This window comes from Drosophila persimilis, unplaced genomic scaffold, assembly GCF_003286085.1.
Source record: "Drosophila persimilis strain 14011-0111.01,24,50 unplaced genomic scaffold, DperRS2 tig00000431-arrow-pilon, whole genome shotgun sequence".
Lineage (NCBI taxonomy): Eukaryota > Metazoa > Arthropoda > Insecta > Diptera > Drosophilidae > Drosophila > Drosophila persimilis.
In genome coordinates this window covers 3,442,126-3,463,710 of record NW_020825312.1, presented here as the reverse complement: position 1 = coordinate 3,463,710, position 21,585 = coordinate 3,442,126, and the positions used below count along the sequence as shown (strand labels likewise).

At 46.6% G+C, this 21,585-nt stretch overlaps 8 protein-coding genes across 9 annotated transcripts in view; 2 read left to right on the top strand and 6 right to left on the bottom strand.

The window, feature by feature from the left end:
* LOC6595997 overlaps nt 1-3,391 on the bottom strand; it is a 41,411-nt gene extending 38,020 nt beyond the window's left edge. The window contains exons 1-2 of one of the 2 annotated variants that reach the window (XM_026989495.1): nt 3,141-3,391; nt 2,317-2,836 (exon numbers count right to left, since the gene is read on the bottom strand). The gene's annotated coding sequence lies outside the window, so the exon portion shown is untranslated. The remainder of the gene's footprint in view (nt 1-2,316; nt 2,837-3,140) is intronic. The other variant, XM_026989496.1, reaches the window with a different exon arrangement.
* Nucleotides 1,381-15,049, top strand: LOC6596026 (peritrophin-48). Its single transcript, XM_026989614.1, has 3 exons — nt 1,381-1,466; nt 13,176-14,188; nt 15,014-15,049. Exons 1-3 carry the CDS (start codon nt 1,430-1,432, stop codon nt 15,047-15,049), a joined length of 1,086 nt encoding a protein of 361 aa, XP_026845415.1. The 5' UTR covers nt 1,381-1,429.
* Nucleotides 6,266-6,609, top strand: LOC113565977. The gene has a single exon (XM_026989503.1). It carries the CDS (start codon nt 6,278-6,280, stop codon nt 6,512-6,514), a length of 237 nt encoding a protein of 78 aa, XP_026845304.1. The 5' UTR covers nt 6,266-6,277; the 3' UTR covers nt 6,515-6,609.
* LOC6596001 lies at nt 6,861-8,280 on the bottom strand. The gene is made up of 2 exons (XM_002020986.2): nt 7,833-8,280; nt 6,861-7,763 (listed from the first exon to the last, which is right to left on the bottom strand). Exons 1-2 carry the CDS (start codon nt 8,277-8,279, stop codon nt 6,891-6,893), a joined length of 1,320 nt encoding a protein of 439 aa, XP_002021022.2. The 5' UTR covers nt 8,280; the 3' UTR covers nt 6,861-6,890.
* On the bottom strand, nt 8,448-10,450 carry LOC6596002 (peritrophin-48). The gene is made up of 3 exons (XM_026989574.1): nt 10,429-10,450; nt 9,077-9,651; nt 8,448-9,011 (listed from the first exon to the last, which is right to left on the bottom strand). Exons 1-3 carry the CDS (start codon nt 10,448-10,450, stop codon nt 8,448-8,450), a joined length of 1,161 nt encoding a protein of 386 aa, XP_026845375.1.
* Nucleotides 10,607-11,847, bottom strand: LOC6596025 (peritrophin-48). The gene is made up of 2 exons (XM_002020988.2): nt 11,841-11,847; nt 10,607-11,751 (listed from the first exon to the last, which is right to left on the bottom strand). The coding sequence occupies exons 1-2, from the start codon at nt 11,845-11,847 to the stop codon at nt 10,607-10,609; spliced, it is 1,152 nt and encodes a 383-aa protein (XP_002021024.2).
* A 1,059-nt stretch (nt 15,050-16,108) lies between the features above and the next one.
* Nucleotides 16,109-17,817, bottom strand: LOC6596027 (peritrophin-48). Its single transcript, XM_002020990.1, has 2 exons — nt 17,685-17,817; nt 16,109-17,181 (listed from the first exon to the last, which is right to left on the bottom strand). The coding sequence occupies exons 1-2, from the start codon at nt 17,815-17,817 to the stop codon at nt 16,109-16,111; spliced, it is 1,206 nt and encodes a 401-aa protein (XP_002021026.1).
* Nucleotides 17,818-18,581: 764 nt separating this feature from the next.
* On the bottom strand, nt 18,582-19,717 carry LOC6596028 (peritrophin-44). The gene is made up of 2 exons (XM_002020991.2): nt 19,697-19,717; nt 18,582-19,609 (listed from the first exon to the last, which is right to left on the bottom strand). The coding sequence occupies exons 1-2, from the start codon at nt 19,701-19,703 to the stop codon at nt 18,582-18,584; spliced, it is 1,035 nt and encodes a 344-aa protein (XP_002021027.1). The 5' UTR covers nt 19,704-19,717.
* Between the last annotated feature and the right edge of the window lie 1,868 nt (nt 19,718-21,585).

The following is a 21,585-nucleotide window of genomic DNA, read 5'->3' as shown; positions in this document are numbered from 1 at the left end:
AAATGGGAGGAGTAATACATAGCCAGGATAAACAAAAAACCATAGTGCAGGGTACTTGATAGTCGTTTTATACTCACTCCCGAGCTTGTGTGTGTTTTATCAATGTCAATCCCGCAATCCAGCAGAACTTTACTTATTTTTAATTGTTGAAATGACTCACGCACACGACAATTAAGGAGTATTGACTCTTTTTGGATCCGGAACTTCAGAGGCAAAGCCAATTAGGCCACTAAGGCCAGAAGCCGGATCCCACTTGGAAAGTGTGTACTTTCGGGAGGGTTCTACCGGCAGGTCCTATCTTTCGAAGGCTAAGAATGAGGCTTTTATTTGAAGATTAGGCGTGTTCCATCACTACTTGCAAATGAGACATTCATACAAGAGCAGGCCCAATGCAACGTGTATCCTTGCATATACGTACAATGTACGTGATATATGGTACTATACTTTTGTCCCAACAGATTAAATGCACGTGATATTTGTGAGTTCAAGCAGTTTCTGGAGTGCATTTTGGTTTCAGTAATTTATCATGAGATTATTCCGTCATTGAGAGTCCCTTTAAGCGTAAAAGACCTTCGGAAAGCCCTCTGAATGGATTGTTTGACATATCATTGACATTTCTATGCTGACATCCATTGGAAAAACTCGACTTGAATGTCTAATGGAGACCCATCCTCCGCTAAAAATAAATCTAAATAACATTGTAGTTCCCATACCGACTGTGAGATACCCGACAATCACAATCACATTATTGCTTGCAGAAATTGGGTTTTCATTAGCTATCTTAACCTACAATATCCAATCGATATTCTCTGCTGCATAAAAATATGCCAATCTATGACAAGAGTTTCCGGTTTCTCTGGCAGGCACCCTGTCACCCTGTATTTACCCTTCTGCTGTGAAGGGTATCGAGAGGGGTACACGCATTAAACCGCATAGAGAAGCCGTGATCATGATCATGATCATGATCAGAATATCAATATCAATATCAATATCAGTTGCCCTGTCTCCCGGGTCTTGAGATCAACTTCAAATTTAGCCGCAAAAGTACTCGCATTTGTGGTTAAATGTTAACGAGAGCAGAGCTGCTTCTGAGGTCCTAAAGCCCAATGATGTTTTAACTGTCTTTTCATTTATTTTAAAGTGATTTCTCTGCTCTTGCACCTGCCACTGGATCCCGATATCGATATCGATTTCGTTTGAATATTCGCTATGGTTCAGTGGATTCTCCGATTCGCGTTTGATTACATTTTGACGAGGGATTGTGATTGTGTCCGCTTGAACCCGGCTTTTGTGTGTTAGATTCACTTGGTCTTGGGCTTGAGACGAAACAGAAGCTTCGATGCGTATTACGTTACCGCATGCCACATGGCTATGCCCGCGTAGAGTTCAGATCAGTGCGGAGGAAACATGTAATCCAGTGAAAGCTTCCATGGGGCGCTCGACCATCTTCTGGGGACAAATCCTAGGTATGTACAATGTACGGCCCGCACATGCTGCACATCGAACATGGCCAAAACCGAATGCTTTCTAACAACTGGCAATCAAAATTCTACGAAATGGACACCCTGCAACCCAACGGTCGCACCGGCTGACGTAAGTCCGTCGTCCACTTGAGACAACTTGTAAAGAATCCAAAATTTGTGAGAGGGCTCGATGGCCTTTTGTCTTTTGTCTCTTTTTATGAAATGAATACACTCCAGAGAAATATGTAGGAAGTGCGGGGTAGGTGCCAGTCGGGCATACACTTGGCTGCCTCTCCGATGGTGCTGTGTTTTGTGTTGTGTTGTCTCGTTGTTTGGGTTCGGATGAAACCTGTTTGCGTGTCTCATTGACAACGCATTGTTGTTGTCGAAGCACTCTCATATGCAGCATCCGTCACTGATGATAGATAGACGCTCTCTTCCTTGTGGTAATCCTTATAGGAACCCGAGCTCCAACGAACCGGTTCCAACACTGTGCGAACTAGTAGGTACTAATGATGGAACCCATCAGGTACATAGGTGGGGGGTGGACTCATGATAAGGTCGTGTGATATATGCATGTTACATAAATCTCTAGCAGATTAACGTGATAAAAAGCTGATAACAAGATGTGCCATCTCCCACATGTACGTTCCGCATGTCTGCCACAGTGAAACCCGGCCCAAAGACCACTGATTCAAATGAAAATCTGTTATGGATGGTATATTTTGTAGTTTTTCAGTTAATCTGAAGACATCGGTGCATATGGCAGCCAAGAGTTTCCAATAATTGGGTTCGGTTGTAGTGTCGTGTCGTAGTGTCGGGCGGGACATCAGAAAGTGTTGGCAATATTTACCCTTCAGCGTTATCAGCTCCACAAGTTGATATTTAGTGCGTATGTGTGTGCGTATGTGTGTGTGTGTGTGTCGCTCTTTCCTGATAGACTGCTTTTGATATAAGTAGTTTCCGATTTTCGCTGTTGCTGCTCTACTGTTTCACTGTTGTGCTACTGCTGCTGTTGCTTTCGAGATTTTCATAAGCTTTGCCTTTTTCATTAACACTCGGAATCGCATTGGCATTTTACCGACCCGACGATACGTCCGATTCGAAGTCCGACGCGACGCTTGCGCTCACACTAGACAGAGCGACAGAGAGAGAGAGAGAGAGAGAGAGAGAGAGAGATATCTCGTATACATAGTATGTAGCCTTGCTCGATTTTGGCCTGGTCAAAGCGCAGCCGTTTTTTCAGCGGCAGCCAGCTTTGAAGCGCGCGCACACGCCGACAAAGAAATGCACTTCACTCTTATTTGCCCAGTACCGCTAGGGGACGGACTGCAGTTTGTTTCGGGAATAGACGACGCAGTCGTCGAAATGCTCTAACGAAACGCAGTGCATGGAAAACAAAACAAAATTAAATAGTACATATTTTCATGTGCACCTTATGTACCTTACATATATGTAGAAAGAGAGAGAGAGAGAGAGAGAGAGCGTTTATATAAAGGCTTTTTGCGCAATTTGACAACCAGCTGACAGCTGAGAGCCACTCTCTCGCTGCTTTCGCTCTCGCTCACCTCACAAACACAACACACACAGAAACACTAACGCACGCTGGCACACGGCACACGCACAAAATGACATGCTCTCTCTTTCTCGCCGTTTTGCACGTTTCAATTTGATTACCTCTAATTATTGTTATTGTGTTTCTATTAAACAACGCCAGCTTTTTTGCACTTGAAAAAAATTGGGTTCAGGACGGACAGCCGTCGCCCTGCAGCTGCTACACTCACAAGCTAGCTGGTGAACAATTCCGAAGCGAGCCGCACCGCACCGCACTTAACCCTATCGCTGCGCGCATCAGAATTAGCAATGTGCCCGAGTCGCGAGTAGTACCGCCATGTGTGCGCACTTACTTCCAGGGAACGACGTCGTTGCGAAAATAAATAACAAAAAAAAGAACTCCCGCTCGCGGACAAAGCTAAATGCCAACTCTGGCGTTTCATGTACGACCGATCGCCGCAGCAAAAATAGTGCGGCTCTCTCTCTCGCTGTCAGACTCTCTTTCGGCGTTGGAACAGAGTGGTGTGCGTGCGCTGGCAATGCGGCGGCGCGGCTCCAGCTGTTTACTCTTTCAGAGGGGATACAGGGTTCAGTTTTCGAGCTTTCAGCTTTTTAGAGCACTTTACAAGAGAAGATTTGCTAGAATTTTGACAAGATGGATAACAATTCAATCCAATAATTTTTAAAGACTCTGTCCAATTCTGTCCAAATTGTGTCTATAATAGTCCTACCACCATATCATACTACTGCCATAGGAACGACCAATCTTGAAGGGTGTCAAGTGTTCCGACCCCAGAAGCACGCGTTGGCTCATGAGTCACTTCACAGAGAGTTTTTTTGTTGACCAGCGACCGAGTTTGGACGCTTGAATTAATTAATGAGCAGAACGCCGCCGTACGGCTGAGAGCGGATAGCGAGCCCTAACTGAGCTCCAACCGCTTTGGAAGATAAATTTAAATTAAGCAAAATATTGCGCGAAACATTTGTATGTTCACATACAATATCGGAATAAACGTACATATGTATGTACATAGATGGATACATAAGCAAACAAAAAACAGAAAACCGAAGACGTTAATGGATTATTTATGAATGAACAGATCAATGTGCGTTGAGATCAGGGACAATCTTTAAACGTTCGTTAGCATGGAACTGACATCATTTATTATACCCCATAATTTTAGGGCACTAGGGTATACAGTTTTGCCTCGCAGTTCGCAGTATGTGGGATGCTCGGATGCACAAACAGTTCTCCCATCAGACTGTGTTTACATGCGCACAGGCTTCAGTGGGGTCCTGTCTGCAGGCGGGATCCGTATTGGTGTGTTCTTCCTGAACAGTGCCATGGACGTGATGAGTCGTTTTTCCTGACCAATATGCTCTCACGGTAAAGCCACATTTTACATCTAAAGACTTGTCCAGCTAGCAACGATCAATATCAACGATATTTTATATATAAGTAGATACCATTTCTTTTCGAGAGAAGAATAGCATTTTGGAAACAAATATGCAGGAAGAACCGCTCACCATCATAGGATCCACAGCCATAGCAAACTCTTCTGTTCCCTTCGACCAGGCGGTGCTGGAAGACCACACAAAGACTGTGTATCCTCAGTCAACACTCCAGTCAAGTATACAACCAATACGCGCTCTCAGTAACCTAACAAACATGAACAACTTGCCCAGAGCGATCTTTCGATCAGAGGAGCTGCGTCACGTTGCCAAACTTTAAAGTTTAATTTCCAAATTTGTTTAAATTTAAATTTAAATGTCTGTTACAACAGTCATTACAACATTAAAGAATATTCAAATTGAACATTTGGTGAGGCGCCAGCCGTCACTCAGCGCCTATGAGGATCAACTGTGCAAAGCAATAGAAACCATTTTGGAACTTTTGGAAAAAGGCATACTAGAACTAACTAGTACTAACCGCCTAAGTGGACTTATTTGTGTTTTTTTTTGTGCATTTTTTGAATTTTCAGTTGTTTTCCAAAGTTTGCGGCAGAAATTTTGTTGTCATTTTCTTGGTTCTTGGCGCCAGAAATCAGCTGATAGTGTTACCATCCATCCATCGGTGATTTTCACAGCGCTGCCAGACTGGTGGATAAAGGTGACAACAGCTGTTCGCAAAAGCGCACAGCAATGCAATTTTGTCTTCAAGGTATATTGTGCGAAAGGGGTGGATTTTACATTTACATGCATTTTGCAGACGGAGTTGTTAAACAGGTCGGCATGACCAATGGAGAAGCTAAATAAAGCTGTGCAACGACAATGTCCTGATTATCTGCGTTCCGTGCCGAGGGCGCGCATCTTGTGGAAGGGGGGTGGAGCAGCCGTGTTCCCTGGTCCTGGTCGAGCTCCATGCGTCGCACTCCGACGCACATCCGACCAGGAAACGATACGCCTCTACTGGATAGCAACAAGCGTCAGATACTAATTGGCAGCAAGACTATATGTACTGGAGCACCGAGAGCGTCTTGGCCAACTCTGGACAGCGGACAGCCCTTCGACATTGCCATAGCATAGCCATTGACCTAGGCAGCGGGGAGGGTGTGGAAACAGCGGCTCCAGTGTCGGGGAATAATGCCAGGAAGAAGTCCTTCTTCGTATATCAGCCTCCTGGCGCTGTGACGGCGAAAAGAACTGCCCGGCGGATGAAAAAATTAAATTTACTAATTATTAAGACGCTTCTAATGTAATCTAAGAACATACATACATACATATGTAGATGTTTTATAGAAATACTTTTTACACTCCTTCGTGTTTCCCACAAAATCGGAATAATATAATATATTTCTCTCAGCCATAATTTGTACGTGCCAATATAATAATCGAATACTTCGTATAGACCCACCAGCGATCGAAGAGGAAGCGACTTTTCGCCACCACTAGCCCCTATGCTTATGAATTTGCACATGAAATAATATATGTATGTATTTTCTCCCGCTGAAGTTTTGCATAAGAAGGCAAAAAAACACCGTTCTAAAAAGTAATAGAAATAGAAAATATATTAATTCATCGGATACAATTATTGGTTCTCTATAAATAGATAAGTGCTTTGCCAATACTTAGCTTCGCCACTGTACAACTTAGTATCTTTGCTATCTTATCCCATTAGTATCTGCTGTAAAGCAATTTGCAGCGTTGTAAAATATTCTCTATTGATAAGATTGCCATCATGCCGAGTCTGTTTTTAATTTATTTTTGAAGATCAGTCACTTGCACACAATCCAGTAAACGAGTGTAAACGGAGCCTCCAGATGGGCGAAACGAACGTGTTTAGATTGGCCTTCTGTGGAACTTTGCTTTTCATGGTGATCTGTGGTCCAGCAAGCGTCACTGCGGATGAAACAGATCCCCCAACGCTATGGAAGCGAATCGTAGCCGGAGTGAAGCACTATCCGTGGCATTCTGATAAGCCGGAGAGGGAGACACCTGAAAATATTCACAACAGAAGCATCATGTGGCAAAGGCTTACAATGGCCACAGTTTTGTAAAAGTATGTGCTGTCAAAGGATACCAGATATTTTTGAAAAGTTTTTACCAGTATTGGCTTTTGGAGTTCTTGATTAACTCAAGAAATAATAACAAAAAAAAAGTCCAACGGAAGCATTTTTAAACATCAAAAATGGTCAGAGATGGGAAGAACTCTGTTCCGAATAGGCAGATAATCTGAAGCCCCATTACAGATTTTTATGTTTTCCAGTCAAGAATTTTCTGCCAGGAATTGGGATTGATTCGATGGAGGATAATATGTATGGATCGCATTCATACGAATTCAGTTGGATCTGCAGTTGAAATCTACTTTTGTGCACAGACACGATACGTATGTAGCAAGTGCAATATCGAGCACTAGGAGCTCGAGTTTATTGATCAAACTTGGAAGCATTTGACATTCTTGGCCAGGTCGCAGTATCCCGACATCTGGTCCCAGTAGAGACCCTTGGGACAAGACGTCAGCACCGGCAAGCCGCCAATGCATATGTAATACTTGCTACAGTCCTCGGGATGGGACATATAGCTCTGCTTCTCGGAAGGGCATGTCAGGGGGGAACTGGCTTCGGCGCGTGGTGGAGAAGGTACTGGCTCCAGGAGCGGTACTGTCGCGTCCGTAGTGGAAGGCTCTGAGAAGACCGTGCTGGTGCCGCTGGTGCCAACAATGTAGCAGACTGTCACCTCCCCCCCGCTGCTGGTCGTAGTCCCACTGGTCTCGTCTATCCCCCCGTCGGCGTCCTGGCGATCGGGCCGCGACTGGCCGTAGCAGACGGCGCTATTGCTTAGCTGGCACTCGGACTGCTCGTAGTTCCAGAATGTGCCACGGCCGCACTGATGACGGTGCAGGTGCCCGTAGGCACAGATGAAGTACAGACGGCAGTTGCTTGGATGGGGCAGAAAGTAGGCGCCAAAGTGGCGGCACTCGATATGCTGAGGGTCGTACTTCGCCATGGGACTTACGGGCAGTCCACTGGCCACGTCAACGGCCACGAAGACGGGGCGCGGCCGCTGGGGCCACCAAATGAGTTCAGAAGAGTCGGCCACAAAGTCGTTGGCCGGCCTGTGACTGGCCTTCAGCAGCTCACTCTGCCTGCAGTTGGTATTCTCCGTCAGATCGCACGCTCCACGAGTCTCGTCGAACTGGAGGCCCTGATCGCAGTAGTGGAGCGTCGGGACTCGCGCGCAGACAAAGTATCCACTGCAGTCCAACGGATGGGGCACCAGTTCGCCATCCGGCCGGCCGTCACAGATCTGCAAGCAGGCAGGTGGATTTAGATGGGAGCCCTACATCCGGATTCGGGATCCGACTACGCTACTCACTTGGCTCAAGTCACCAATTGCGGCCTGAACCTGCAGCTGTCGCCCTCGATCTACGGCATGTCCGGCTCCAAGGCGGAGACAGATGATGCCCAAGACAAATGCCCAAAAGCATTGCATTTCAGTTTTGGCACTTTGACGTGAATTTCGATATAGGTTCTGGTTGGGTTGTGTTTTTCGGTTTCTTTTCGGCACCGCAATATGGTGGCGCCACTCCGTGTGCTTCCCTTTTATACAGCCGATCCTCCACAACGGACCGCTGGGTGCGGCTAATGTCAGAATTAATCGAAAACTTGTGTTTGCAATCTGTGTGTGCTGCGATCTGCCGCAGATCTTGAACATCATACTTTGTATACTAATTTCCCGATGTCGTTGTATTGTGATTTTCGGCGAGGGTAGGCACACGAGTACAATACTCCGCCATGATTGAAATCTAAAAAAATTACTCATTGACTCCTTAATTCCTTAAACCTCAAGGATGATTCATAGAAGTAGTGCATCAAATGATTTGCTTGTGAATGTTATTAACTGAATATTTTTAATATAATACGGATACAATTTTGTTTTTTTTTACACCGGGAAAAGCACTTCCTCTTTATGGTAATCGATAAACGTTCGCTAGATCCATTGACCTGTTTCTTCATCGGTATCGAAGAATTTGGGTATAGCGGTAACTTCGGATTCGGTGGTGGTTTCGGAATCATCGGAAACCGTTGCACCAGCACAAGCTCCGTTGTTTTTTACATAAGTGTCAAAACTTGTGGTGTCCGAAGTCGAAAGACAGCCCTGCTGGTTTTCGTTGAAGTAATACTTGTCCTGGCAGGTTTGGAGTGAGGCCTGGCCGTTGTTGCAGTAGTAGTAGGTGCCGCAGGTAGTACTGCTCACGGCATTCACCCATGTCGTCGTGGCGTATTGACACCGATTGCATCCCGCGACCGGTGTGGCTGTCTTTCGCAGCACACAGCTCTTCGTCCCAACATTATAGTAGTATCCATAGGCGCAGTCAACTGACACCCAAGTCTGTCCTTTGCAAGTGTAGTAGCTGCCGCAGATTTTGTCGTTGGGCTTAACATCACCAGAGGTGTCGCACTGGGTTGGGGCAGTACCCAGGGGGGTATCGGTGACTCTGCTGCACACATTGTCGTTGGCGTACACACATTCGCCAGTTTCCACGTTGTATGCCTGAAAATAGGGGCATTGAATAAGTACAGTGCTCAAGCAAGGTGCAGGGATCCGCGGGATCTCACCGATGAACATTTGTTCGACTGAAGCGTGCCGTTGGTTTGGCAATAGTTCCATGTATCACAAGCCTGGGTGTCGCCAAAGTACTTGCCGTAAGGTACGACTTCGCAGATGTTCGTCAGGTTGGGCTCATCATTGTCTACAGAGCCAGCAATGCAGTTTCCGTAGACACACTGCTGGCTGACCTTGTCGAATGACTGGGTACCCTTGCAGGAGCCCTGTCCCTTGTTGACGCCGTCCAGGCAGTAGTAGTATTGGTTGCACGTTCCCGTAACGGGCACCCAGCTCTCGCCCGTCCTTCCCAGACAAGGATTCTCCACGCCGTAGTAACAGTTCGCTTGAGCAACTGGGGTGCAGGAACCCGTGGATAGACTGAAGGCGTATCCGCTGCTGCAGTAGGCTTTTTGGGGTCCGGTGCTAGTGCACACATAGTAGTAGTCGCAGGAGACGATGCTGCCCAGATTGGTGCCCGTCTTCACCGCCGTGCAGAAGGCCGTCACGTTGTAATTGCCCTCCAGCACGTCGTCGCCCAAGGCAGTGCCCACCGCGAGGCAGAGGATGGCGGCCGAGAGGAATTTGCCTGTGAATGCAGATTGAATTTCGTTATTACCTGTTACACCTGTCGACGCCAGTCTTTGGAGGATGCTTCCGACGGGATTCACTTGCCTGTTGTCATGATTTCAGAGATGGCCGCTTGAACTAATACTGAAAGCTAGTCAATGACTGAATATGGAGTTTTCCCAGCACCTGTCTTTTATACTTGTGTGTGTCGCGGCGTTTCGCTGATGGCCAAAAATATAAATCATATATTTTGAGAGCTTCTTTCAGCGACAAGCCAATTGATAAGCGCTCGATTCCTGAGAATTATAGATACATGATACAAGAAACACGATTCAATTTTATATCAGTTTAGTTTTATTGAATTATCATCGCTATAATCATTTTAATCATAGCCCAGAGACAAGACATTGCGCTGTCGGGTGATTCTCATGCTTCTCGAAGACTACCATGAATGGGTGCAGACCCCACCGACAATCTATGCTCGTTCATATCAGTATAAGTGGCGAACCTTAATAATTGAACAGCGAGAACTAATCAGCGCAGGCAGAAACAGTCGAAATAGGTGGTAGGGTAGGGTAGGGTAGGGTAGGGTAGGGTTATTTTTTGCTCCCAACAGACTCAACCCAAGATTATTACTTAACCTCAACAAAAACGGTCTCGTGGTTTTCCAGCATAGTACTGGTACTACTGATCCCATTTTCTATATGTATGTATGTACATATATGTCAAACGAAGGGATATGCTGAGTTCGCTCAGTGGGCGAAGGGACGGCAGTGGGCTGTTACTAAAAACCTACTCAACGATAAGGTTGTCCCCATCTTTTGACACCCCTGCACACACAGATACGGATCCAAATGGTACGGGAGATAGTCTCCTATAGCTATGCTACTATATATACAATCCTGACAGACAAAATGCTAATCTCGAATACTCAAGGGGCTTCCTTTAATTGCAATATTTGATAAGCAAAAGCATTATACGGGCTTTGCTGTGGTATTAGTGGCAGTAGCTTTCGTTGTTGTTGATGCGCTTGTGGTCGTGTTTGTGGCTGCCGTTGTTGCTGGCACTCCTGATGCCTTTGTGGGATTGCAGAAATCGAACTGTGGCTCCGTTTCGTAGACGCAGCTTCCAACATTCTCGTTGAAGTAGTAGTTCACGGGGCAGGTCTCAATCGCCTGCTGCACGCCATTGACGCAATACAAGTACTGGTCGCAGCTGCTGTTCGAGTAGGCATTCACAAAGGTCTTCGTGGAGCCCAGGCAGCGATCGCAGTCATTGCGCGCCTGCATGCGGCTTACGCATTGCATCGAGACGGTGTCGTAGTACGAGCCAGTGGCACATGTTATCAGGGAGTAGGTGCTGCCGGTGCAGAGGTAGTACTGGTTGCACGCGGTGGCGGCCTTCTTTTCGCCAGACGTGGTGCAGTTCGATGGGGCTGCGGCTGCGGTCAACGAGGGGTCGTTGGTAACCTGTGCGCAGGAGCTGGAACCACGGTAGCCACAGCTCCGTCCATTCACGTCGAAGATCAACCCGTTCTGGCAGGTGCCGGTATGCAGCACATTGTCCTGGCAGTAGTTCCATCCACTGCAATTCGAGGCGCTTCCAAAGTAGAAACCGTTCTCGATTATGGAGCACAGATTGAGCGACACTTCTAAGCTGGCACCGCTTCCGTTGTCCACGGTCGACACTGTGCACGCATACTGGTAAGGATAGACACAGGCCGATTTGGTGGGATCGAAGTTCTCGCCGCTGGGGCAGCTGCCGCTCAAGGCGCCCGAGGCACTGCAGTACCAGTAGCCACCACAGGAGCTACTGTCCGCCTGGAAGGTGCCCACCGCCTTCCCCAGACAGGGCTGGCTCTTGCTTGCGCAGGTGCTCTGCGAGGATGCCACACACATCTGCGCGTCCTTGTCGAAGTACTGCCCGTTGGAGCAGCTCATCAAGCTGGCCGTCGCGCCCTGGCATTGATAGTAGCTGGAGCAATCCGCCTGGCTGGACACGAACATGCCGTCGGGTACCATCAGGCAGAGGGCACTCATGTTCAGATTTGCAGCAGCCGGAGCCGTGCAGCTGCAGAGCAGCAGCAGGAGGGCGGCGAGCATCGATCCTTGATCTCTACCTATTGGAGAAACATTAATGATTGTAGATTGTATTCTATTTGTTCTATGTAGAATGTGTAGTATAGCCATGTGTTTCAGCAGCACCCACCCAACATATTTGGAATTTTCTTCAGTGCGCGTTCTGGTAGCTTACAGTCGAACACTGTTGGGGAGCCCTTGCCTTGGCAGGCTTTTATATGGATCCGAGCCGACATTTATCGTCGGCGGAGGAGGAATTGCCCGGATCGCATTGATCGACGACACGTCAAGCACGAGACATGATGAATCGAACCTCCCCACTTATGGTCAAAATTATTTTGCATGATCGATGGCTATTCACGAATTGCACCCATAAATAGCACGACTACGCAATTTGCAGAAAGAACCCCTGCCTCCTGTGCAGAAATCAACGAAAATAAAGGAAAATATGGTCTCATTATTTAATCGCCAATCGCTAAATTTATTTATTGTTAAGCAGACGTAGGAAATACTTTGCATAACACAAGACTTTGCCTCCTTTTCCTCGTATCAAAACCATAATCAGTTGTATTTTTGTCATGAACTGGTCATCGGAGTTTATTTATACCATGATGAACATACATTTGTCTTATCAGGCGAACGACTTTGGAGTCGAAAAACAAATACATATACCGGAATAAACCATATTTGCACCACCTCATGCATATGTATATTTCTGTTAAAGTATTTGTATGGCTGCACTGACTTTAAATTCGAATTTTTATAACTACCCAATGATCGTAATATAGAGGGATTTATTTTAGAACTTCCTCTTCTCAGGATCAATAGACGGTCTTTCAGAGTTGATCCGTGACAATTTGCCTTCCAGCACCCTCATGATCATTATTTTACGAAAGAATGTTCTTGTTCCATCAGCTCTTTGCCACTCTATGCGAGTGTCTGGCCACTCTCTGGGTGTCCTCTGGAAAAAGGAACGTCTATTGCTGATCCTCTATATAATACGCAGTTTGTAAATCGACCACCAGCCTCGGAGCTCCCAAATATATCAAAAAATGTCAAATTAGGCTTTAGCAGCATTTGATAAAACATAAATATGAATATACGCTCAACCCCAATTTTAGCCATTGACTAAAACTGACGACAGTTCCGACTGTGAAGTAATGCTCAGAAATTTATGGACATGCGGAACGCCCGAACCATCATCGTTGTGTTTCTGTGCTGTATACGAGTATAAAACCAGTGCTGTGCGCCTTCCAGTTGAACGTTGCCGTTGCCACGATTTCAGCTTGGAGCGTTGATAAAACATTTTGAGTCTTCTCCAATGCCCCATACAAGCAACATGAGTACGTAAAAAAATACATCGTTTGTACGAATGGAATATCACTAGACAAAATTCTGAGAGAGCATCTAAATAGTCTTGAAAGTTTGTGCTAATGTTTATTTAATTTAAATTTATTCGCACTAGATGCCGGGATATTTGTGATCCTTGGACTAGCCCTGGTGCCACTGGGTAGCGCCTCCTTTGACCCGAGTGTCATCTGCACCCTGGTCGTCAACGGGACGAAAATCAACGATCCCCGTGCGTGCAACGCCTGGATAGAGTGCGTCGATGGGAAGCCAGTCGCCGGAACCTGTGGCGCTGACCTCTTTTACGACAGAGAGAGCGAGGAGTGTGTGGCCTCGGGCAGCATCAAGTGCGTGTCGAGCGATCCATGCGCATCGGTTCTGAATGGCTTCACCGCCGATCCGTACTCCTGCAGCAGTTACTACTACTGTCTGAACGGAAAGGGGACGAAAGGAACGTGCCCCACGGGAATGAACTATAGTGCCGGAACGGAAGACTGCATACGGAACTTTCCCTGCCAGGTGAAGATGGACCCGGACAGCTACTGCAACATCCTGCCCGACGGCGTCTTCATCAAGGACACCACCAACTGCAACGGCTGGCAAATGTGCTGGGACGGCCAGGTGCTCAATGGCACCTGCCCTGGCACCTTCTATTTCAGCGCCGGCTCTGCGCGATGTGACTATCCGCAGATGGTGGAGTGCGACTTCACCGTGGCCCCGGATATCGACGAGATGGGCGTCTGCGCCCATGCTGGCGACTTCGTGTCCGATAACATCTCTTGCAACGGCTACTACTACTGCCACGAGCTAGAGGACGGTCAAATGGCCCTGGAGCATGCCGTGTGCTCTGACGGAAGGTTCTTCCTGGCCGTCGACGGTGGTGCCTGCGTGCCCCGCTACAAGGCGCCCTGCGCCTACGACCGCTGCGTGGGTCTCGGCAATACGACCATTCAACTGGCCAGCGAGTCGGATGACGGTTGCAGGGGATTCGCCTTATGCCAGGACGGAGCCAGCATAGGCGCGGGCACCTGCCCAGGCGAAGAGTACTTCGATGAGGTGACTCAACGCTGCACAACGCAGGTAATATCTTATCCCGCCTGCCAGCTATCAGCTGCAGCTTCGACCAAAGTCGTGTCGCAAACAGCTATGAATGATGACACGGACGGGACCAGCCCCAGCCCCAGCCCCAGCCCCAGCGCCAGCGCCAGCGCCAGCACTGAAGCCTCGTGAGCAGCGTACGCAATCGGTTTTAATTAGACTCTTGTTAGATACCTTAGGCCTCGACAATAAATACGACTCTGCTGTCAATGTCAGGCGAGTATTATCAAATCTTAATAGCGATTAAGTCACTTTGTCCTCTGGGTAGATTTCTGTGTATCGATTGGCCAACATAATAAATACAGCACTAATAAAACATGATCCGGACATGACGTCATGCATTTTTGGGAATGCACAGCTATGCATGGAGGAAGAGGCGCCAAAAGCTCTTCAGATGCCTCAGCGGTTTTTGTAGACTGCTGAAGTAAAGGATCGAGGCTACTAGTGAGTCTACGCAGGACTGTGAATGGCAGCAGCAGGCAAAGAAGCCGCTTACTAGCGACTAATAGTGAAAGGCCAACCAAATAACCTTTAAAATGATTTTATTGTTTTCAAAAATATTCTTAAGGAAGATGAACACATTTTACACACATTTCAAAACGTTTAACCCTACTTTCGCAGTACTACTTTTGGCACTCACAAGGAATTGTCTGCAAGGCAAGGCTTTATCTGCAAGTCAGAGGATCCCTTGATTTAATGTTTTGGGTGGTCAAAAACTCATTCAAAACTTTTAAATGGCAATATATAAAAATAGCCATGGCTACGGACATAAACGGGGCAGCCTACGTATTCCATAATCGGGCACAATATTCCATAATAAACCTTTATTAGGCCGCTATGAACATATTACAATTGCAGCTTTCTACCTCCTGTCATGCCTCGGGGGATCCATGAATCTTCTTCCACACATGCTGTCACATGACTACTTTCCGGCCTCTCTTATTTCTCAGAATTCCCGCTAATCGGAGGCCATATTTATTAAATACACCAAATACACAATTATCTATACACTAAAAAAATAAAAAAAAAATAAAAAAAATAATAAGTATATCCTTTATGGATACTAGAGCTCTACAGCAGATTCCGAATCATGTGGAGGAACATAATTTTTCTGGCAAACACTCTCCTGAAGCGGGTGCCTGCCCACCTGTTCAGTCAGTGGCAAGATCGGAACACGGAAATAGTATAAAAGTCAGCACCCTCAAATGTTGAATCTGTTATCGGGCTATCAAATAACGGTATGGCACCGAATTCTTCGAACCCGAAATCTGGCGACGAGGGTACTCTTTTAATTAAAATTGAAAATTGATAATGTCTGGGCACTTGAACTGTAACGAAGAGCGATTGCCAAAAGCGGTATGCGGCATGTGGTATGCGGCGTAATTTGATGGGGAAGGCCGTACCCGTACCCCGTACCAAATAACTCTTCTGGAAGGAACCTTATCGAGGCACAGCTCGAGCTCTGCAAATGAACATTTGCTGTCTCCTTCCTCTGGCCACGTCCCCATCTCCATCTCCATCTCCATCTTCGTCCCGATCCTCATCATTCGAGTGGAGTCCCATCATGGACTACGAAAGACGAGTATTCAAATCATTCGAGTAAAATGATGCTGAGGAGGATGACTAGAGGTGAACGTGGATCGTGCATTCTTCGAACAGGCATAAAACAGGCCTATCATTTTATCGTTAAGTTGAACTATGAACTAGCCCCTATAGTAATATATAAACCGGCATAGCTATTGGAAGGAATTGGAATGCATTATTGAAGTTTAATATTAATAAAAGTATGCAAAAAAAAAATTCAAAATTACAATATCTCGTGTTCTACCGTGTTGGGAAAATGTTTAATCGTGCGTGCTAGTGTTGCTTCCATGTATGCCCATCCTCTAACTTGTGACCTCCACCATGATACGCTCGGGTTTTATTTTAATTTACGGGTGAGCCAATTACGGGTTAGACAATTCTCGGCGAGCAGGCAATGTAGTTGTAGTTGATGGGCGTGCAGCCCTGGCTGCGCTCATCGAAGTAGTAATTCTCCGGACAACGGCCGGTGCCGGCGGTGACGCCGCCCGAGCAGCGGGCATATTTTTGGCAATCATCGACCACGTTCACGTAGGACATGTTATTGCCCACGCAGCGGTCCAGCAAACAGCGAACGTTGAGACGGTCGCGACAGGAGAGTTTCTCGATGTCAAAGTACTGGCCGAGGGCGCAGCTCAGATGCTGGGGCTCCGTGTCGTACTTGCCGTTGACGGGTTTGCCGCAGATGTAGTAATGGCTACAGGACTGGTCATCCGCGTGGTATCCAGCGGTTCTGTTCAGGCAGTATGTGTTCTCCGGCTCCGGCAGGGCGGCCGTGGCGTAGCAGGACACCAAATCGATGTCCACGCAGTAGCCCCTGTTCACGTCGTAGGCCTTCTGAGGTTCACACTCGCGGGTGTGGAGGATATCGTTTACGCACTCGTAGTACCTCTCGCAGTGCTCGGTGTGAGCCAGGCGCGTGTTGTTGGGCAGGGCCCGACATGCCGGGCTGGTGTGCGTCTTCTGGCTCTGCGGGCACGTGTACTGGTTGTTGTAGACGCAGGAGCGGGAAGTGGGATTGAAGATCAGCTCGCTGGGGCAGTTGGCGTGGATCTGGGCGTGGCCCTGGCAGAGGATGTAGCCGCGACAGTTGCTACTGCTGGGGTCTTGCACGAAGCTGCCTTCGGTCTCGTTGGCGCACAGGTTAGCGGGGGCACCGACCTCCACACCTGTGTAGGGACACCTGACGCTCGCGGCCACGTTGCAGCGGCCCAGCTGCTTATTGTAGAACAGTCCGGTGGCGCAAGCGCCTTGCTCCAGGCTGGAGCCGTTGGCCGGGCAGGTCACCCAGTTGTCGCAGGTGGTCGGGCGCAGGAAGCTCGTCTCCCACGGCAGCAGGCTACAAATCTCCTGGACCGAAAGGTAATCGAACTCGTCGATCGCATTGCTGCCCAAGGCTATGGCTGCCAGGCTGGCCAGAGCGAGCAATGACAGGATTCCCCTAGCTGCATTTGAGAAACACCGGAGTGCACCGGAACGAAGGTGAATGAGGGATGAAGGAGTGGATAATTGGAGGGGAAGGCACCCTGGCGGCCTGACACCTACCTTGCTTCATAGTCTATATCCGTGCGGAGGAGAGTTTTATTGGTATCCTTGAATTTTAATTGCGGTGCGATCCCTTGTGAGCAGCAACCAAAACGTGAATGATGCGCTGTCAGGGGGCCGCCTCCCCCTTAAATATGCAAAGAGCATTCTGCTCTTTTCTTCGGCGAAAAACAATTTCCAAAATGCACCTGACTAGGGAGTCGCTTGTCGCGGTGTCTGATATCTCAATCAGAGGACCAGATAGCATTCGCACTCCGATGTACGATAGTGAGAAGCATGTAAATTACACGGCATAACATTGTCATTGATCTCATTGGCACTCGAGCGGAGCACCACCGACACGACAGACACCATCAATATACAATATACAATATACTCGTACGACATACACGTACAAGTACACGTAGAAGATGCGATATCGGATTGATCTGCACGGCATCGGCATCGGCATCGGCATCGATAGCGAGATTGGATGTGTCGGAGATGAGAGTGAGAGCCGTGGCATTGATATTGCCATTGAATACCAGGCACTCCATGTCATCAGCAGTCGATGATGGAGTGTCGAACGACGAAGGGAAATTGAATTACTTAGAATACCGAACTGATAAAATCTTGATTGTTTTTCCCCCTTCTGATGGCTCCATTTTTTGGAAATATACGAGTATGTGCATGTATCGTTTTACCAAATGTCCATAGCACTCTTGTTGAGGTTGACTCCTGCTGCCACTATTAACCATAGCTCATTATTAAATGTCCACAGTTTCATAAATATTTTGGAATGGTCACAAGTTCGGATCAGTTTGCGATGATTTACTTCTAAGCAGAAGTAATGATCAAACCTATGAATCAGTTCTTAAAATTCAATAAACGTAAGTGACCTCTATATTTCTCTACATACTAGAGCTTTGCTGCAAAAATCTTTGAGCATTTTATAGCACTTTCTAAACTCTCTAAAAACTCTCTCTCTCTAATTGTTGCCACACTATCTTTTATCGGTACTCTCTATTCTTGCTCTGTTCATCTGGAAGAATTTTCCGCTGTAAGTGGATGGGTAATAGGAGCCATAGATCGGATACATTTACAGCATAAACTCCGATCAAATGACAACTACAGCATCACCTCTACACCTCTAATAGTCTTCGAATTCTGCAGATCTTTTTTTTTAGAATGCTTGAATGAGACTATCCATAGAATACTTTCGAATTTCTACATAAGCTATTTCGCCTAATTATTAAATTTGAATTAAGTTGAAATACCATTTCAGTGCCGAATAGAGCATTTATTAGGGATTAAGGTAATTTTATGTGCTTGGCTCGCAAATAGTGTATTTAGGTGGTTCTGTTGTGCATATGTTATGTACCTCATCGTAGTACTTGTTTGAGGTTGGACAGTAGTTTGTAGCGCTGCTCGAGCAGATTTCATACTCCGTGCAAGCTGTATTGAATACAGCCATGAAGGGCGAAGCAACATTGCCGCAACGGTTGAGTGGGCAGGCGTAAGCAGCGGGTGACACGCATTGCTGTGTCGTAGGATCGAAATGGGTTCCAAATAAACACGAATTCCAAATTCCATCCGCAGTAGTTGATGTACAGTAAAAATACCCATAGCATGTTTTTGTATCACTCACATAGAAGGTTGTGGCTGAACCGATAGCTTTACCGTCTTTGCACACGCCACTAACTTCCTGTCCAACAGTATAGGGACTGCCTGTATTACTACCACTGCTGCCGGAACCGCCAGTGCATGGGTCGGTGGATTGGCAATTTCCGCTGCCCGCGTTGTAGAACATGTTGGTGGGACATGATCCTGGTGTACCGTATCCGTTGTTGCACAGCAGATAGGAGCCGCAGTTATTTGGGTCACCGACGAAAATATCATTTTTCATGAAACGGCAGATGGAGTCCTGAGGACAAGCCGGTCCCCAAATGCAAGCATTGCTGTGGGCGGCATAGACTCCGCCGGTACCGCAGTAGCCGTAGTCCATGGAGCCGTTTCCGAAGCAGTAGCCATACTTGTTGCAATCATCGAGCACTGCCACATACATAGGAGACTTGGCGGCGGCGCAGGTAGCCACCGCGCTGGTGGTGCAAATAGTTGAGTTGGCAAATCCGCAGGTTGAGGTCTGGGCATTGAAAACAAGGCCGTTCTTGCAAGTGTTCCAAGACACCAGCTTCTGGCCCTGGCAGTAGCCCCATCCAGTACAGTCGGCGGGGTTACCCACGTAGCCGGAGCCCGACCACTGGGCGCACAAATCCTCCATCGAGTAGCTGGACACCTGCCCGGCCAGCAGCAGACAGGCCGCAAGGGCGCAGACCTTCATATTGAAACCTGCAAGGGTAGAAGATCGAAAAGATAGAGGGTTCAGTTACGGTTTGGATGCCACGCAGGACTCCTCGCCACCAGTCCGAGCCCTACCTCCCATTTGGATCGGACTTGGAGTTAATTACGACAGATTCACTCGGTATTCGATATTCCACTTGAGAGAGCGATGCTGGTACTAGCCTGACCAAAAGCTGGCTGTGCGCTTTTATAGGCGCTCTGCCAAACCCTGCCAAGCACAGCCTGGCAGCGCGATAATTAAAAAATTGTCAGACACTCCAGCAGCTCCGCAGATAAGCCATCCGGCAGCAACGCAGAATATCGTATTCGTAATTAAAATTCTGAGTCGAAGTCGGAGTCAGAGTCAGAGTCGAGCGATAAGATTTGTTCCCGTCCCCGGACTATGGTAAACCACGCACCTTTCATCCTTGTAATTGTACTCGCACTGGTAGTCCCCGTCAGTGGCGCTGGACGTTTAATGTTATACTAGCGGACTCGGCCACCGTAGACCGCCTTTTAAGCTATAATCGGCACCTGGACAGCGTGCCCTGTCCGTGTCTTAGTAGCCAGCTATTTTGACATGACACCCCTGACGGAATTCGGATAATCAGAGACTGATTGCGTGCGTTTTCTTTGTCTATAATTGATTTTTAATTTAATGGCATGGGACTTATTGATCACTTTACTCGCTGCCTTGATATTTTTTACTATCTAAACTTTCATTTTCCAGCGATCCTTGGTCTTTTTCTCTTCTACGTTTCACCGATACTACATATATATATATGTATGTATGTACATATATATATGTACATACATATATCCTCTCTCGTAACCAAAATAATTAATATATTTTAGATATTCGCTCACTGAATGGTACTTTTATTTAAGGCAGCTTTATCGTATATTAATTAAAGTGGTCTGGTAGCGTCTATAATCATACTGATAAGACCTGAAATTCCTTGAAAAAGTCATCTGATAAATGAATTCATGCATACTTTCTATAAACCCATAAACATCCCATAAAAACGTTGCCAAAAAATCCGTAGGGATGGATGGTCAGTTTACGATAATATGAATTCGTCATATGAAGTCTCTGTTTTAAGGGTCTATAAGAATTATCCGATCACGACCCGTTTTTTTGAATGCCCTACGTACATTTAACAGGCTCAATCTTGATTTATTGTCGTTGAATGATTGATTGCCTGTTTTGGGTAGCAGTTATGGTATCTTATCTGCAGTTCGGATTGCCCCCTACAATTTTCCGTTCTCCTAAAAGCAAACTTTATATACTAAAATATGATAGACCCGAAAGTATGCACCATTTTATATAATTATGCAAACAGATCGTAAGAGCATAGAGTTCAAGGAGATACATATGAATCAAAACTTAGCCCCAGTCCCCTTCTTTCATGTTGTTCATCAGAGCACCTACTCCAGCACTCATACGTAAGTATCCTTTATTGATATTGCGGGTCTCCATGTGGTATTTGATCAAGCCTTCACCTTCACCTTCAAAAAGCTCTTGAAAGCTCTCATTCTTTAAATTTAAAACAAGTATTGCACAAAATTTTTGTGTTCAAATCAAAAAAAATTACAGTCACACCAAAGAAAAAATCACTTTTTATATAATATATATTTATTACTAAAAGCAGTTATACATACATATGTATTTACGAGCATGCACCTAAATAGTGCTTAGTGATTTTATGACTTCTTTCGGCGGCACACCAACTGATGACCGCATTACACCAGTGTGCCGCTGCACACGCATTGCGGAACAATGCTTTAGAATACAAAATAATGGTTTGTTATAGGGCGATGTATGAACACCGCCAGCTGATCGAAATTCTGCTGCCTATTTCCATGCTCGTTCTCTCCTGCTTATTTTCATGCTCGTTCTCGCCTTCTTATTTTCATGCTCGTTCTCGTTCTCTTTCCTTGCCAGTTATCTTATCTGTTGTATATACGTTGTCTTTTACCAATTG